Source organism: Protopterus annectens, chromosome 2.part1 (genome assembly GCF_019279795.1).
Source record: "Protopterus annectens isolate FY-2018-M chromosome 2.part1, PAN1.0, whole genome shotgun sequence".
NCBI lineage: Eukaryota > Metazoa > Chordata > Ceratodontiformes > Protopteridae > Protopterus > Protopterus annectens.
In genome coordinates, this window is record NC_056729.1 from 1,180,697,841 (window position 1) to 1,180,715,931 (window position 18,091).

At 45.5% G+C, this 18,091-nt stretch overlaps 1 protein-coding gene across 1 annotated transcript in view; it reads left to right on the forward strand.

The window, feature by feature from the left end:
• Positions 1-18,091, forward strand: part of KIF13B (kinesin family member 13B) — a gene marked incomplete in the record, with an annotated part of 3,953,176 nt that overhangs the window by 1,621,808 nt on the left and 2,313,277 nt on the right. Inside the window, 1 exon segment of the mRNA XM_044062707.1 lies at positions 17,802-17,948. Coding sequence (XP_043918642.1) covers positions 17,802-17,948 — 147 coding nt within the window.

The window sequence follows — 18,091 nt, forward strand, 5'->3', positions numbered from 1 at the left end:
AAAAAAAAGTCATCCAAGAAGTCCCACCGAATTTTACTCAAGATTCTTTAGTGCCAAAAAAGATGGGACTGGAGACCAATTTTAGATGTCAGCGTTCTGAACAAATTCATTCAACAATCAAAATTCCAGATGGTCACAGTTCAGTCTATCCTCCCTTCCTCTGCTTCCAGCTCGGAGCCAGTCATTTCCAATTCAGAGTCGTGCCTTTCGGTGTCATCACTGCCCCCAGAGTGTTCACCAAATGCATGGCAGCGGTAACCGCTCACTGGAGACTATGCGGATTCTGAGTGTTTCCTTACCTAGACAACTTGGTCCTGACTGCCCCTACCAGACATCTACTGCTTCAAGCCACATACTTCATATTGAACCTTTCCCAGTTTCTCAGCATTATGATCAACACAGACAAATCCCAGCTAACTATAGTGCAAGACCTAAAATTTATCGTACTATCATATGAGGCTATTAGGCTAATGGCCCTGGGGCCCTTACAAACCTAGCCAAGAGTTTATCCCAAATAGAAAACTAAATCAGCACTTGCCGCCCCTGTCAATGAGGGACAGAGGTGGAACTCCTGGGACAAATTTGTGGTTTCCCATGCACTCATCAAGGTTGCGCTTGGAGGGTCAGCGAGGTACTGTGTTTGATGTGTATGGCAAGTCTGTTCCAGAGACAGGGCAGCCTCTGGAAGACAAACCTGTCTCTCCAGCAGGTTTTGTTGATGTCCCGTATTAGATTCAGGCCTTTCGAGTGGGTAATATGAGAGGAGTTAGACATACGGATATAGTTCATCTCTAGTAGGCAAGGTCCGAGATTGCCTTGTAGGCGGGACAGAGATCACCTCTGAGCAATATGTATGATACCAAATAGAGTGATAGTGATTTGAGCTTGTCTGCATAGGACAGGTGTTGGAGGCCATGGATTCTCTTTGTGAGGTATTTCTGGGGCCTTTCCAGTTGGTGTAGATATTTGGAGAGGTACATACCAAACTGGGCATTGTATTCAATTATTGGTCTAATGAGGGAGGAGTATAGAGAGGTAATAACCTCCTTTTTTCTGGATGCAGTACCTTTACTTATGAGAGGAACCAAGTAAAAGGCTTTTCTGACCACTTGCCTCCAAGAGGAAAAAACGCTGAGAGAAGAAGGGAGCCACTTTTGAGATTTTAAGTATTTTTTCTCTGTTTATTTGCTAAGTTTTTCTGCATAGCTGCCTAGCTTGAGCATTTTCTGGCTTGTTAAACTTGATTTCTGTATTAGTAGCTGTATTTAGAGCACAACCAAAAGCTGTTTGCTGAATTTCCTGTTTGCACTTAATTTTAAATCGTTTTTTTCTTAAAACTTGCATATTTTCTGTCCTTGACCTAGCACTCTTGTGTGGGGTCATTTACTGCACTGTTATAACTTGATATTACTTGTGAACCTCTGCTATCTCTGTAAAAACAAAACAAAAAAAAAATCTTGCTTTTTCCCACTTTTCTGAGAGTTAAAAAGTTCAGTTACAGGCTTGCTGTTCCTGAACTGTTTGAAAGTTTCTGTGAGGCCATTTTTGCTTGGGCTGAAGGAGGGTCTCTGTGTTCATCAGTGGCAGTGACTAACATTGAGCAGCTTCCCTGCCCCGTGGAGGTGGTTACTGACTTGAAACTGTAGTTTTATTGGCCACTAGGGTCATTTCCATAACTCCTTCATTTGTCCTCAGAGGAGTGGTTTAAGGCAGTAACTTGTAGTTTATTGGCCATTTTGGGTCATTTCCTGTCTTTTCCAGCCCCTGCTATAAAGACGCTTTAGCGCATTAGCGATTTAGCCCGATTTAGCTGAGTTGCCACTGTTGCACACTAGGGCAGCCGGTTAAGCAGGTTTAAACTATTCGGCTACCTAAAGTCCACTCTTCAAATTTTCCTTAAAACTACCTTCCTCGAACTATACTACTGATCTAATCAGCGTATCCTATAATTAAAAGATCATCTCTACTTGACTCCAAGTAGACTATTCTCTATCTGTTAAACGTAGCACTTGCTCCTACAGTACTTATTACCTTGATACGGCACTCTTGTCATAGATAGTACCCCAAAAGGCAACCCCCATTTCTCGGTCACCCACGTCCCCGGAATCTTTTTAAAGTTTTTTGTCTATTCCTTCTAGCATGTCGAGGGATCAGTTGCTAGTGTCCTCTCCTGCTCAGCTGGTGAACCTGGGAATATTGAGGCAATGTTACAATTGCCTCATGTACACAGACAACCCTCTCCTCCTCCCACAAAACACAAATACATGCGAGAGATGCAACTATACGGCCAAACTGGAGGCTGAGCTCTCTCAACATAGGACTGGCAAGACCAGTCAGGAGGAGAAGGTTACCACACACACTATAGACCCAGTCTCACATAGTACCATTACAACCTCAAATCATACACATAAACACACAAAGACATACTCGGAGGCTCTGATCAAAAATCTACCAAAACAGCAGAGGCCACCAAAGCAGACACCCAAACAACCACCACCTCAGAACACAACACCTGCAACACATAGACCTCACAGTCAGAGTGTCAAACAGTCACAGCCCTTAAGGCCAAACACAATGCCAGACACACTAGTCATTGGTGACTCCATAGTCAGACACACTGACGCCCGCTCACCAGACTGAGTAAGGAGAAGGTCACAGTAAGCTGCCTGTTGGGCGCTAGAATCCGCCACATAACGCAAGCACTCAGGTCTCTCAACAGCAGGTACAAATATGACTCAGTCATTGTCCATGCTGGTGTAAACGACCTGAGACGTACCTCCTTGGACTACATGAAAAGAGACATTGAGGAGCTCTCTGATTATGTAGCCCAGGCAGGTATGACCCTGACCTTGAGCAGTATCCTACCTTCACCAAGAATGATGCCACAATACGGAGATAAGATGATCAGCTTTAACAATTGGCTTAAACACTGGTGTCATTCAAAGGGGATCCAGTGTCTGTCTGCCTGGGATGACATGCTGGACAAGCCACGCTGCTCGCAAGGGACGGCTTGCACCTGTCACCCTGGGATTCCAGATATTGGCAAAGGCTCTTGCCACCCCCATAGTGCCTTTTTAGGCAAGGCTCAAATTCTAAACCTACCACCCTAGAACACAAAAAGGAAAAAACTAAGGGTAATGCTGCTCAATGCCAGAAGTCTAAATCTCAAAATGCACGCACTCGAGGCCCTTCTCAGTATGGAGAACATCGATGTCTGTGCTGTGACAGAAACCTGGTTCAAGGCTCCTGAGAGCACCCCAGCGCTATCAGGTTTTACCTCATATCATGCGTTCCGGCCCCAAAATCCAGACAATACCAAGAAAGGAGGGGGGGTATCCATATTCATCAAGGACACCCACACCTCAAGACTGGTGGCAACGCACGATGCATCGGAGACCATCCAGGTGCAATTAACCATAGGCAAGACTGCTCTGCAAATTGTAGCATGTTACAGGCCACCCTCACAAACTCAGGAACCTCACATGGCCTTCCTGAAAACACTAGAGGGCATAAATGTATCACCAAACACCATCATACTAGGTGACTTCAATTACCCTAATATAGACTGGGATCACTACTCAAGCCCAAACACCCTAGCCCAAAAGTTCCTGGAATTCATAAACTCAAATGCCATGGAACAACTAGTCACCATCCCCACAAGAGGAGATAACATACTTGATCTCATCATCACGAAAATGGGAGCACAATGTTCAACACCGGAGGTGTACCCCTCACTGGTGAGATCAGACCACAAACTAATCTCGCTGGAGGTCCTCATCCCAGCCCCACCTGGAATAAAAAAGACCACAGTAAAGAACTTCTCAAAAGCCGACTTCACACTTCTAAAGACTAGTGTGGTCTCCTTTAAGGCCCCGAGCGGAAAACAGTACTCAAGCCACTGAATCACTTACAAATGCCTTCTACCAGCACCTGCATGACTGCATGGATAAGGCAATCCCAAGCAAAACAAAGACTCTTTGTACCAAAGGCAAGCGTCCAGTCTGGTGGACCCCAGCCATAAACAAACTCTACAACAAAAGGAGGAAGCTACTACAAGATAGAGCAAAATCCTTAAAAGGTAAGACACCCTTGATCACTATAAGTAAAAACTAAGAGCTCTCATAAAATCATCCAAAGCAAATTTCGAGAGAAAAATAGCTAAAGACTCAAAAGACAATCATAAGGCCTTCTTTAGCTATGTTAGAAACCTGGGAGGAAACTCCCAGATATGCTCAGAGCTAGTTCAAAATGATGTGAAGATTACTGATCCTACAGACATTGCCAACATACTGGCTGACAGGTTCAGTGCAAACTTCTCCCCTCCCCAAAGGAGAGATATCTATACCAAATGATTGCAGCCCCCAAACATCTCCAGCCCAAGTGAGAACTGCTCTCTCCAAAGCAAAAACACAGCATCCATGGGACCTGATGGTGTCCCCGGCTGTGTGCTCCATGAACTCAATGAGGAATTAAACCCACAGCTAGGACAGCTGTTTAATCATAGTCTTACCTCTGGATACGCACCCAGGAGTGGCGCACTGCAACTGTGGTACCACTTCACAAAGGCGGTGCCTCCACCGACCCTGGAAATTACCGCCCATTAGCTTGACAAGCCTTATCTGCAAAGCCATGGAGAGGATCATAATGGACCTCATAAATAAAGACATAGGGAATATGCAGACTTTGGATCCAACCCAGTTTGGCTTTGTCAAAGGCAGATCATGCCTTTTAAACTTGGTTGACTTTTGAAACAGTCACCAAAGCCATTGATGAGGGAAAGGCAGTCCATACAGCCTACCTCGATCTGGCTAAGGCCTTCGATACAATACCCCACTCGGGTATCATTGAAAAACTCATCAGCTTAAATGTCAACCTATACATCACAAGATGGGTTGCAAACTGGCTGAGTGACAGAACCCACAGGGTCAGAGTTGCTGGCGCCATGTCAGACTCAAAGCCTGTCACAAGTGGTGTCCCACAGGGCTCAGTCCTGGGCCCACTCTTGTTTGGCATCTACTTTTCCAAGTACAAGCAAACACAGGAGGGTTATGGCTGACAAAGTTTGCAGATGACTGCAAACTGGGCCATAGTAGAAAACACATCTGACACAGATATCCTTCAGAAGGGTCTCACAGAAACGGATAACTGGTGCCAGAGCCACGGCCTAAAGTTAAATGCCAAAAAATGCATAGTCATACCTTTCGGGAAAAACAAGGTTACCCCTAGCTACCAAATAGCTGGCAATCCACTGAGCACAGAAGAAGTTATCAGGGACCTGGGGACCCAGGTTGATAGTAGTCTGTCATTCGACACCCATGTAGCTAAAGTAGTTAGGAAGACCTTCTACATTGCCCACCTTATCATGAAGGGATTCTCATCTAGATCAAGGGAGGTCATAGTCTCCCTTTACTCATCACTCATCAGACCAATGATTGAGTACAATGCCCCATTCGGAATGTATCTGACCCAACACTTGCAGCAGCTGGAGAGGCCACAAAAGTTCCTCACCAAAAGGATAAAGGGTCTCAAAAATCTGTCCTATGCTGCCCGACTGAAAGAACTCCAGCTCTATTCAGTCGCCACCGCTTGCTCAGAGGTGACCTTTGCCTAACATACAAGGCCATGTCAAACCCAGATTTGATGAATATGCTTCACCTCAAAAATCTAGATCCATCAGAGCCACAAGGGCGGAGACTTAAACCTTGACACGGCTATTAATAGGACGTGCTGGAGGGATAGATTCATCACCCAAAGACTCCCTATGCTGTGGAACAAAATCCCGGTACATGTGAGGCAGAGCACCTCGCTGGCCTTGTTCAAGAGAAATCTTGACCAATGGATGGGAGATCGCAGATATACCCCAGGGATTACCTCAGTGTCACTGCTCGACAGAGGCACAGCAAAATAATGGGTATAGTTCCCCATACTAAAGGGGTGGCGTAAGCCACAAAACGATGGGCTAGGCTTGTAAATGCCCTCGGGCAGATAGCCTAGTATGAACCTATGAACCTATGAACATGATAGTCAAATGTGAGATTATCAACCACAGTACTCAGGTCTCTCACCACAGGTTGCTTGTTTAGGGGAGTTGCTGTTGATGTGGTAATCAGTAGGGGCCATGTTTCTGCCAAATGTATGATACATTTTTTGCGTTTAGCTTGAGCCCATGACTTTGGCACTGGTCATTAGTTGCTGTGAGACCCTGTTGCAGTATGTTAACATCATTTGGAGAGTCGATGACAGCACCCAACTTGGTCTGCAAACTTGGTCAGCCACAGCCCTTTTGTCTTTGCCTGAACCTCTGAGACTTAAATGCCAAACAGTAGGATGCCTTGGTGTACAGTTTCTTGTATCTCCCTCTACATAGGCTACAAAAATTGAGGTCGCAAGTGCAATTAATCATTTCCAAAAACAAGGTTCCTGCTCTTCTAGTCTTACAAGCTCCTGGGATCTATGGCAGCGACCATAACCTTAGTACCCATCACAAGGTATCATATAAGGCTGTTTCGGTGGTTCTTGGCAGCGCAATGGTCAATCCTGACACAGCTAGTGTCTTATCGGATTCTAATAGCAAATCACTGTCCTTGGATTCTGGATCCAATTCCAGACCTGCTGTCTCACCCGCAGGGATTGGTGCATCCGAATCTTCACAGTCGCAAGTTGACAGCTTGGTATCTCCAATTCCATTAATTGCCAAGTGAAACAAATTATCTTCCTTTGTACAGAAGATCCTCTTGGCCTTTTGTAAACCATCCACTAGAAAACTCTATCTTAGCAAATAGAAGAGTCTCTGGGCCTGTACGAGCATTTAGATCTCTTTTCAGCACCAGTTGAGAAGATCTTGGAGTTTCCGGCATCACTTTTTGAGCTAGGACCTTCGGCTTCCACCATTAAAGTCCAATTAGCACCCTTTTCCAATTTGCACAGTAGTTTTGATGATCATACCTTGATTTCCCATTGTTTATGCAAAACTTTTCTTAAAGGCGCTATAAGTCCAAACCCCCCCCCCCCCTTTCAAGGATCCTATAGCTCCATGGGATTTTTCACTTCAGTGCTACAGTCTTTGGTCCTTCAGCCCTTTGAGCCAACAGCTACTGGTGATTTCAAGTTTCTGTCATGGAAAACTCTCTTTCTGGTGGCCATCACTTCTGCCAGCAGAGTTTCTGAATTGGAGGCTTTGTGTCAAACACCCTTGCATGATTTTTCACAAGGACAGGGTGCCATTAAGAATCAATCCATCCTTCCTAAAGTGGTTTCAGAATCTAATATTAACAAGATTACAGACTTGTCCATCTTCTTCACAAAATTCTACTTGCATCTGCTAAGTTGTTCACAGACAGCTACGTTTTTATCTTGACAGAACCAGTCTAGAAAATCAGACCAATTATGTGCGTTCTTTTCAAGTTCAAACTTTGGCAAATCTGTCTCAAAAGTTACCTTATCAAAGGGCTTAGGGATTGTGTTACTTTCTTTTACAATTGCAGTAACTGAAAGTTGACTATGCCTATTACAGTGCATTCCATCAAGTCTGTATCTGCCTCGGCTGCTTTTCATTCCAAGGCCTCCATGGAAGAAGTATGATCAGCCGCAACTTGGGCCACTCCACATACCTTTATAACTCATTACAAATGGATATCGCCTCCAGGGGAAGATCATCCTTTGGCTCTATGATGCTCAAGACCATCTTTCCTTGAAGCCACCCAGGATCTAAAGTAGCTGGGGACTCTGTCCCGTTCGTCAAGAATGAATGAAGATTGACAACATCAGATAAAGAAGTTATGTTCTTACCATAAAATTCCATCTGTGTTGTCAGTCTTCATTCATTCTTGGCACCCCACCCTACTGCCCCCTCCAAAGGACTTCTGCAGGTTCGGACTCTTGTTCTGGGAGGTCTTTTAGAGTTCGCCTTAGACAGAGCTTCTGATATCGTATACTTTAGTTGCAAACTTGATCTGAGGTAATGGAGAAAAGGGCATTGTTGGTAGAACCTTAGCTCTAGAGTTTTTGGCTGGCGCCAGCTGTGTAATGGCAGAGGCGGGTCTCAGGAGACAGAACCAATTCCCATTCATCAAAAATGAATGAAGATTGACAACACAGATGTAAGGTTATGGTAAGAAGATAACTTCTTTATAGTGACAGCCTGTGCCTGTCTGTGAGTAGGGCAGGTTTTAGACTAGGTGAAGGCCCAAGGCAGAGATTGAGGATTTGGCCACCCCACAAAACTTGTTAAATTCCCTGTCATACAGCTGAGTGTTCTGTGGCCCACTAATGTTTTGAGGACCTTTGTATTTGGCGATTCATGTTGTGCCTCATTTTTTGAAAGATACTAGCTTGTTAACTTTTTTGCTGATAGCCAGAGAAGTTGTATGTGTCCTCAGTACTATGTAGACACATTTAAAATTAATAATCCATGTTTTTTTTTTTCCACACATGCACAGACAATACTGACAGCTGCCTCTGAATGTGAAGTCTGTCAGAAGACACCCATAAGCGTGATCAGACTTGTGAGCACATTTGCACTGTATATTTACCTCCAGACATGTCAGATGAATGTTAAGTCAACCTAGGCATGTTTTGGGAATATTACAGGAAAACAGAGCACCTGGGTAAACCTACACAGACAGAGTATGAAGACTCCACACAGATGGAAACATCAAAGTATTCAACCAGCTGTCCTAGTTAGTGATGGTGCTTGCTGCTCCACTGTACCAGGCATCATTTCCTATTACACATCCTGCACAGACCAAAAAACACAGCCTCTGTGGGACTGGATAACATCCCAGGCTGCCTACTAAGTGGTCTAAAACAGGACCTAGCGGCACCACTTGGCACTTTCTTTAACCACAGTCTAAGTACTGGCTTTGTCCCAGCAGAGTGGAAAACAACAGTAATTCCATTGCACAAAGCAATCAGACGTCCCTGGAACTGTCTGCAAGGCTAAGGAGAGAATCATCACAGACCCTTGTCAACAAAGACATAGCTGACCTTCAAACTCCTTGACCCAACCCAGTGTGGCTTCATTAAGGGGTAGATCTTGCTTATTAAACCTGGTGGACTTCTTCAAGAATGTCACTAAAGCCCTGGATGAAGGCAAAACAGTGCATACAGCCTATCTTGACTTAGACAAGGATTTTGACACAATCCACACACTGGCATCATTGAGAAACTTAACACCACTGGGAATTAACCTATATGTCACTAGATGTGTAGTCAACTGGCTCATCAACAGAATGTATACAGTCAAAGCTGGGGATTCCACTTCTACCAGCAGATCACTTACCAGTGGTGTACTACAGGGATCTGTGCGGGGCCCCCTGCTGTCTGGAATCTGTTTCTCAGAAGTCCAGGTGAAAATAGATGGCCTGTGGCTTACCAAATTCGCTGATTGCAAACTGGGTGCAATCATTGAGTCCCCCAGCAATGTCGACATACTACTGAAAGGGCTCACACACACAAATGATTGGTGCCAAAGCCACGGACTTAAAGTAAATGCAAAAAAAAAAAGTGTTATCCCTTTTGGCAAAGGGGAAGTATTTTCAAATTACGGTATTAACAATGCTCCCCTTAGCTCAAACCCTGTGGTGAGAGATTTGAGAACACAGGTTGATATCAACCTTAATGTTGATCACCATGTGTCCACAGTGGTAAGGAAGGCTTTCTATGTTGCACATGTCATAAGTAAGGGCATCTCATCCAGAGCTAAGTGTGTTAGAACACTCCCCTGTACTCATCCCTCATCACACCACTAATAGAGTACAATGCTTCCTTCTGTGTGTACCTCACCAGACACATGCCGCAGCTGGAGAGACCTCAGAGGTTTCTCACCAACAAAATTCAAGGCCTTCAACACACAACCTGCTTTGATAGACTGAAGACCCTGTCACTGTACTCTGTATCTTACAGGCTGCTGAGAGGCGACTTTTGCCTGGCCTACAGAGCAGTCTTGGACCCTGCCTTAATGGAAATGCTCCACATCCACAAGTCAAGTGGGACAAGATTAACTTGCTCTAGAGATGTTAACCTAGTCTGCGACATAAACAAGACACGCTGAAGAGACAAATACATCTAGAGATTGCCACACCTGGAGCAAAACTCCCAGTTCACGTAAAACAGAGCTCCTCAATCACCCTATTTAAGCATAACTTCGACAACTGGATGGGAGACTGCAAATTTATCCTGGGGATGTCACCTGTGTCCCTCTAGGAGAAGAGCAGTCATAGAATCTCACTGCAAATATAGACCATACAACTTGGTTAATAAGGAAACAAGGGTATAACATGGCTAGGCTTATAAAAGCCCTAGGGCCAATAGCCTAATAACTTAATATAGTAAAGTCTATGTTTTGTGTTTTGAATGGTGTTTTATATGTAGTGCTCAATTTTTGTGAGCTGCAAGTGATCTTCAGTGGTTGAAATCAATTTGTTGGAGTTAACTAGTTATGGAAATGTCACTGAATAAAATAAAACAGTTGCATAAGTAATCTGTGTAATAGCTCATGTGATAGTGTTCAATCTCGCCGTTTGTTCTTACACATGGGTTCGGAGCCGATCCTCGGCTCCGTGCCGGCCTCTTGCAAGCTCTGCATCGAGAAGAAGCTCGAGACAATCTAATACCCACAATCCCCCTCTGCCTTTACCTCAGATCTAGTTTGCCGCTGCTGCATTCGCATCGTTGGGAGCTAGCTCGAGGTTTTTCTAAGCTAAGATATAACTTTTTGTTGTATTTTACTAAGAATCTTATTTAACTGATATTGTTAGTATAACCTGGTGTGATTGTGTTCTGGTTCCGTAGTTCTTTGGTACCGTTAACCCTTTTATCAGTATTTTGGTACCGGGGCCTACACCCTTACCATTTACTACTATATTGACTCAATTTTACCTGATTGTGACTAACCGGATTTGACATTTACCTGATTGTGACATTTACCTAATTGTGACTATTTTAACTGGATTTGACTGTGTTTTTGTTTCTAGACTTGTTTCATTACCTACAATGTCTGAGAAGGCAAAGTCTGGTTTCAAGCGTTGTCAGTGTGGCCAAAAAATGTCGGTCACTGACAACCATAGTTCCTGTGTCTACTGCCTTGGCCCTCTCCACTTACAAGAGGATTGCTCCATTTGTCACTCTTTCAGTGGGAGGGTCATGACAGATAGGCGCAGGAAACTAATGGACAGGGGTCTGTTGAAACCAGCTTTCCAGGAGGCTTTGGATGCTTCTGACCAGGCATCGAAGTCCTCTAAGGAATCGAAGACTTCGGAGCCCAAGTCATCGGCTCGAGCTCTTCTTCTAAGGTTAGATCACCGGTACCACAAACTTCGGGGCCGGGTGGTCAACTGGTGTCGGTTACTGAGCCGCGAGTCTTGGAACCGGTGATGGAGCTCCCTCCTTCGGCCATATTGAGGTCGGCTCCGTCTTCGGTTCCTTCGACCCGTTCCTCCTCCAAACTTTCGGATGTCGATGTGGATCGTGTGGTGCAGAAGCTGCTGGAGCATTCGCCCTCTCTAAACTTATTTCGGTTTCCACCCAGCTGGTGTCGAAACTTGAAGGCCTTCCTGTATCTCCATCCATTCCTCCTCCGAGACCGATTCAGTCTTCGGAGCCGGAAGAGGCTGATCTGCTGATTGTGGAGCCCTCGGGTCCAGAACCGTCCTTTTCTCGGTCTGTTCCCTCACCTCGACTCCGCCGGACCCGGTACCGGAGTCTCGGAGCCGACGGTCTGTTCTTGGTTCGGGGCGAGAGTCGAACCGGCGTGTCGGTTCCGACTCTCCCTCGGGCCTCGCACGGATCGATTCGGCTCCGTCCTCGGGTCGATGCCTTCGTGCCCGTGTTGGGGATTCTTCCCATTTCTTCGGAGCCGGGGATTCTTCGATGCGGGACCCGGGAGCGTTCGACCTGATGAGGAAGGTGTTGTCTACCCAGACAACCACATCAGTAGAAGCAGTTTCTCCTCCCCATAAAGGGCCTTTGTCTTCATCTGCACCCACGGCCACATCCAAGCGTAGGGCACCAGTGTCTCAGCCACCCTGGAGGGTGCCCCTCTTCCTCGAGGCTTCTTTGGATGCTCCCCACGAGGAAGTCCCTAGGAAGAGACTGTGTAAGAGGAGACACTTGGATTCTCCACAAGAATCCATAACATCTGATACTTACTTAGATGAGTCAGACGGGTCCCCTAAGTCACCTTCAGAAGATGTCTCTTTTTCAGACATTTTGGAGATCCTGAAGCAGAGAGGTGACTGGCAGTCCCTTCCCCCTTCTGAGGATGAGTCAGTTCTGCTGAAGGCATTTGGTGCTCGCCCTTCCTCCTCCTGGGTCACTCCGCCTTCGAACTAATGGAAGTTATTGCTCGAAGGGCGTGGGAGGCTCCTGACACAGTGGAACCTGTTCCTAGGAAACCCAACAAGTACATCACAGCACCTCAGGATAAGTCCTACCTTACTAAAGGAGTTCCAGTAGACGCTATGGTGGTGGCTGCAGCCACGAAAAGGAGATGTCGGAGTCTTCTTCGCCTGTCCATCCGCCTAATAAAGATTCTAGAACGATGGATAGATATGGGAAGCGCATTTTCAGTTCAGCGGCTTTTTCCATGCGGTCCCTGAACTATTTGACCCATTTTACACATCTGCAGAGGGATCTAGTCAAAGAGTTGGGAGATATCCTCCAGGGTTCTACAGATGCAGCTGTCTCAGAGAAAGTGACAGCGCAACTTAATACCCTAACATCGATTGTTAACTCGTCCATGAGGCTGATTTCCTATGCAGCCGAAGGTTCGAGTAGGGCAGCAGCTTCAGCGATTGCTCTTCGTAGACAATCCTGGATGCGCCTATGCTCCTTTGCGGAAGCCTTCAAGTCTTCCTTTACAGACGCCCCATTTGACGGTGCCACTCTTTTTGGCCCCAAGGTAAAGGAGACCCTTACCCGGTGTGAACAAGAGGGAAAGACTCTGTCTGCTGTCGAGTCCGTTTTCCACCCCAACCAGACCGTACCCCAAAGGGCAACGCGTGGGAAAATGTGGTTTCGGAAACAAAATCAAGGGTCTTTCCGGGCACACAGGGTGATGCCCCTCTAGAGGCAGAGGAGGGGCAGAGGTGGAAGACGCCGCCCTGGCGGCAGAGGGTCCGCAACATCAAGGTGACAGGGATACACTCCTGGTAAACCTTTCCAGCACTCCTGAGAGGAGGCCCGACTGTCCTGCTCTGGAGGCAGTCGGGGTCGCTAGCCTTTTACCCTCAGGCCTGGCAAGATATAACCACAGACAATTGGGTAAAAGGCGTAGTTACCAGAGGTTACACCATACCCTTTCTATCTTATCCCATTCCAAAGAAAAGACTCCCAGATGTACCGCCCCATCTGCGAGAGCCAGCAGCTTTAGAAATTTCAAAGCTGTTAGACAAAAGAGTCATCCAGCCAGTCCCAGCGGACCAGCAAGTATTCGGACTTACTCAAGGTTCTTTTAGTTCCAAAGAAAACAGGGGACTGGAGGCCCATTCTAGACCTGAGTTACCTCAATACTTTCGTCAAGAAAGAAAAGTTCGAATGGTCACGCTTCAGTCGATGCTTCCATTTCTACAGAAGGACGAGTGGATGTGCTCAATAGATCTAGAGGATGCATACTACCACATCAAGATGGCCAGGGCATCCAGGGATCATTTGCGCTTCGGCTGGGAGCCAGTCACTTTCAATTCGAGCCCTGCCCTTTGGTCTGACCTCAGCCCCCAGGGTCTTCACCAAATGCATGGCAGTGGTAGCGTCTCACTTGAGGCGTCAGGGATTCCAGGTGTTCCCGTATCTGGACGACTGGCTCCTTTCAGTCACCACCAGCGCCAACTACTGCAGGCCAGAGACTATGTTCTTCAACTGTGTGTTCACCTAGGGATCTCCGTAAATTTGAAAATCCTTACTTCAGCCATCACAAAATATCTTGTTCATAGGAGCAGAGTTAAACACACGGCAATTAATTCTGGGCCTTCCCACAGAAAGCATAGTATCGCTGCAGATTCACATCGTCTTTTGCTCTTGTCAAGGAAATCTCCTGCAAAACTAGTTCTGAAGGTGTTGGGCCTCATGTCAGCCTCCTTATTGCAATTCCCTGGGAAGGCTGCACATGAGAGTTCTTCAATGGCTACTGTTTGCTCAATGGTCATTTCAACAGCTACCTCTAACACACGAGATTCTCATAACAAGGACTTGCAAAACAGACCTAAACTGGTGGCTCCAAACGTGCAACCTTTCCCAGGAGGCCGTTTGTGCTACCCACGCCTACAGTTACGGTGACCACGGACGCTTCCTGATAGGGTGGGGGCATCTTTCAGGGACAGACAGTCCAAGGCGAATGGACCAATTTGGAGTACAATCTGCACATCAATGTACTAGAGTTGAGGGCAGTGTTTCTAGCGTTGCAACACTTTGCTCCCCTTCTTCCTCTAGGGACTATTGCAGTTCAGACGGACAACATGTCGGTAGTCTGGTACATAAACAAGGGGGAACCAGGTCCTATCAACTATGCAGAGAGGCCATGAGAATTTGGCAGTGGGCAGAGTCCACGGGTCGCTTTCTGATAGCAACGCACATCCCGGGGTCATCCAACGTCATAGCCGACAGGCTGAGCAGAGCAATTCTGCTACCGCGAGTGGTCTCTGAAACAGTCAGTGGCGAAAGGATTTTTCGCACATGGGGCCAGCCTTCCTGTGACCTGTTTGCGTCTCCAATGAACGCCAAATGCAGGAGCTACTTTGCCCTATTACCCTCCAGGGAAGTCCCCAGGACGCACTGGTTTACGATTGGCCCCGGGACTCCTGTACGCATTTCCTCCATTTCCTCTGATACGAAAATTTCTCCAGAAAGCCAGGAACCTTCACAGGACGATAATTCTCATTGCTCCATTCTGGCCTCGTCAAATTTGGTTTCCTCCTGAAAACTCACTGCATTCGGGGACCCTGGATTCTGGACCCAGAGCCGGATCTACTGGGGAAACTAGGTGAAGGCCCAAGGCAGAGATTGAGGATTTGGCCACCCCACAAAACTTGTTAAATTCCCTGTCATACAGCTGAGTGTTCTGTGGCCCACTAATGTTTTGAGGACCTTTGTATTTGGCGATTCATGTTGTGCCTCATTTTTTGAAAGATACTAGCTTGTTAACTTTTTTGCTGATAGCCAGAGAAGTTGTATGTGTCCTCAGTACTATGTAGACACATTTAAAATTAATAATCCATGTTTTTTTTTTTCCACACATGCACAGACAATACTGACAGCTGCCTCTGAATGTGAAGTCTGTCAGAAGACACCCATAAGCGTGATCAGACTTATGAGCACATTTGCACTGTATATTTACCTCCAGACATGTCAGATGAATGTTAAGTCAACCTAGGCATGTTTTGGGAATATTACAGGAAAACAGAGCACCTGGGTAAACCTACACAGACAGAGTATGAAGACTCCACACAGATGGAAACATCAAAGTATTCAACCAGCTGTCCTAGTTAGTGATGGTGCTTGCTGCTCCACTGTACCAGGCATCAGTTCCTATTACACATCCTGCACAGACCAAAAAACACAGCCTCTGTGGGACTGGATAACATCCCAGGCTGCCTACTAAGTGGTCTAAAACAGGACCTAGCGGCACCACTTGGCACTTTCTTTAACCACAGTCTAAGTACTGGCTTTGTCCCAGCAGAGTGGAAAACAACAGTAATTCCATTGCACAAAGCAATCAGACGTCCCTGGAACTGTCTGCAAGGCTAAGGAGAGAATCATCACAGACCCTTGTCAACAAAGACATAGCTGACCTTCAAACTCCTTGACCCAACCCAGTGTGGCTTCATTAAGGGGTAGATCATGCTTATTAAACCTGGTGGACTTCTTCAAGAATGTCACTAAAGCCCTGGATGAAGGCAAAACAGTGCATACAGCCTATCTTGACTTAGACAAGGATTTTGACACAATCCACACACTGGCATCGAGAAACTTAACACCACTGGGAATTAACCTATATGTCACTAGATGTGTAGTCAACTGGCTCATCAACAGAATGTATACAGTCAAAGCTGGGGATTCCACTTCTACCAGCAGATCACTTACCAGTGGTGTACTACAGGGATCTGTGCGGGGCCCCCTGCTGTCTGGAATCTGTTTCTCAGAAGTCCAGGTGAAAATAGATGGCCTGTGGCTTACCAAATTCGCTGATTGCAAACTGGGTGCAATCATTGAGTCCCCCAGCAATGTCGACATACTACTGAAAGGGCTCACACACACAAATGATTGGTGCCAAAGCCACGGACTTAAAGTAAATGCAAAAAAAAAAGTGTTATCCCTTTTGGCAAAGGGGAAGTATTTTCAAATTACGGTATTAACAATGCTCCCCTTAGCTCAAACCCTGTGGTGAGAGATTTGAGAACACAGGTTGATATCAACCTTAATGTTGATCACCATGTGTCCACAGTGGTAAGGAAGGCTTTCTATGTTGCACATGTCATAAGTAAGGGCATCTCATCCAGAGCTAAGTGTGTTAGAACACTCCCCTGTACTCATCCCTCATCACACCACTAATAGAGTACAATGCTTCCTTCTGTGTGTACCTCACCAGACACATGCTGCAGCTGGAGAGACCTCAGAGGTTTCTCACCAACAAAATTCAAGGCCTTCAACACACAACCTGCTTTGATAGACTGAAGACCCTGTCACTGTACTCTGTATCTTACAGGCTGCTGAGAGGCGACTTTTGCCTGGCCTACAGAGCAGTCTTGGACCCTGCCTTAATGGAAATGCTCCACATCCACAAGTCAAATGGGACAAGATTAACTTGCTCTAGAGATGTTAACCTAGTCTGCGACATAAACAAGACACGCTGAAGAGACAAATACATCTAGAGATTGCCACACCTGGAGCAAAACTCCCAGTTCACGTAAAACAGAGCTCCTCAATCACCCTATTTAAGCATAACTTCGACAACTGGATGGGAGACTGCAAATTTATCCTGGGGATGTCACCTGTGTCCCTCTAGGAGAAGAGCAGTCATAGAATCTCACTGCAAATATAGACCATACAACTTGGTTAATAAGGAAACAAGGGTATAACATGGCTAGGCTTATAAAAGCCCTAGGGCCAATAGCCTAATAACTTAATATAGTAAAGTCTATGTTTTGTGTTTTGAATGGTGTTTTATATGTAGTGCTCAATTTTTGTGAGCTGCAAGTGATCTTCAGTGGTTGAAATCAATTTGTTGGAGTTAACTAGTTATGGAAATGTCACTGAATAAAATAAAACAGTTGCATAAGTAATCTGTGTAATAGCTCTTTTAGGGATAGCTAAAGCTATAGGTCATTTAATTAATTAATTTATTTATTTTGGTCTTTCTTGTTGACCATGGATTGCTTGCCAGTTTCTGAATACCTAATTTGGTTAAGAGTTTTGTGGGAAAAACTGTTTGCAACTACTTTCTGTTGTCTTAGAGATGAGCTGACAGTGTATCTCAAGAAACACTACTAGGAAAAGAATGGAACAACATGCCTTGTTTTGCAGCAGATGAATAAATGTGATACTGACATCTAACCTTACTATGGAAAGTTCTTTGACAGTATTGCTGCAGAACATCTTCATGGAATTTTAATTTGCCTGAAATTTAAGTTTCATATGCGTGGTCTCTCAACCATTTTGAATGTCCTACAATTATTTTATTATGTGCTGGTCTCAACTCAGAGGTTTGGACTTGCAACCTGAATTAATTTATTAATTATAATTGTTCATATTTAGAAGATTTATTTGTCAAGAAGGTGCTTATAAAAGTTTTTTAAACTCTGTCCCCACAGCGTGGTGCTGTTCTCAGTGAGCCAGCCATCCAAGTCCGACGTAAGGGGAAAGGAAAGCAGATCTGGTCCTTGGAAAAGCTAGAGAACAGACTAGTGGATATGCGAGAGCTTTACCAGGAGTGGAAAGACTGTGATGAAGACAATCCAGTAAGTGCATTTGAAGCCTAGACCTTTTCCATACAGTTGGGTGTGGTATTTGAACACATTGTTTTAACTGTAGAACATTTGCATGCATTTCATCATCCTTGTTCTGACAGCCTTAAACAAGTCTGGGGTATTGCTCTTAAGAT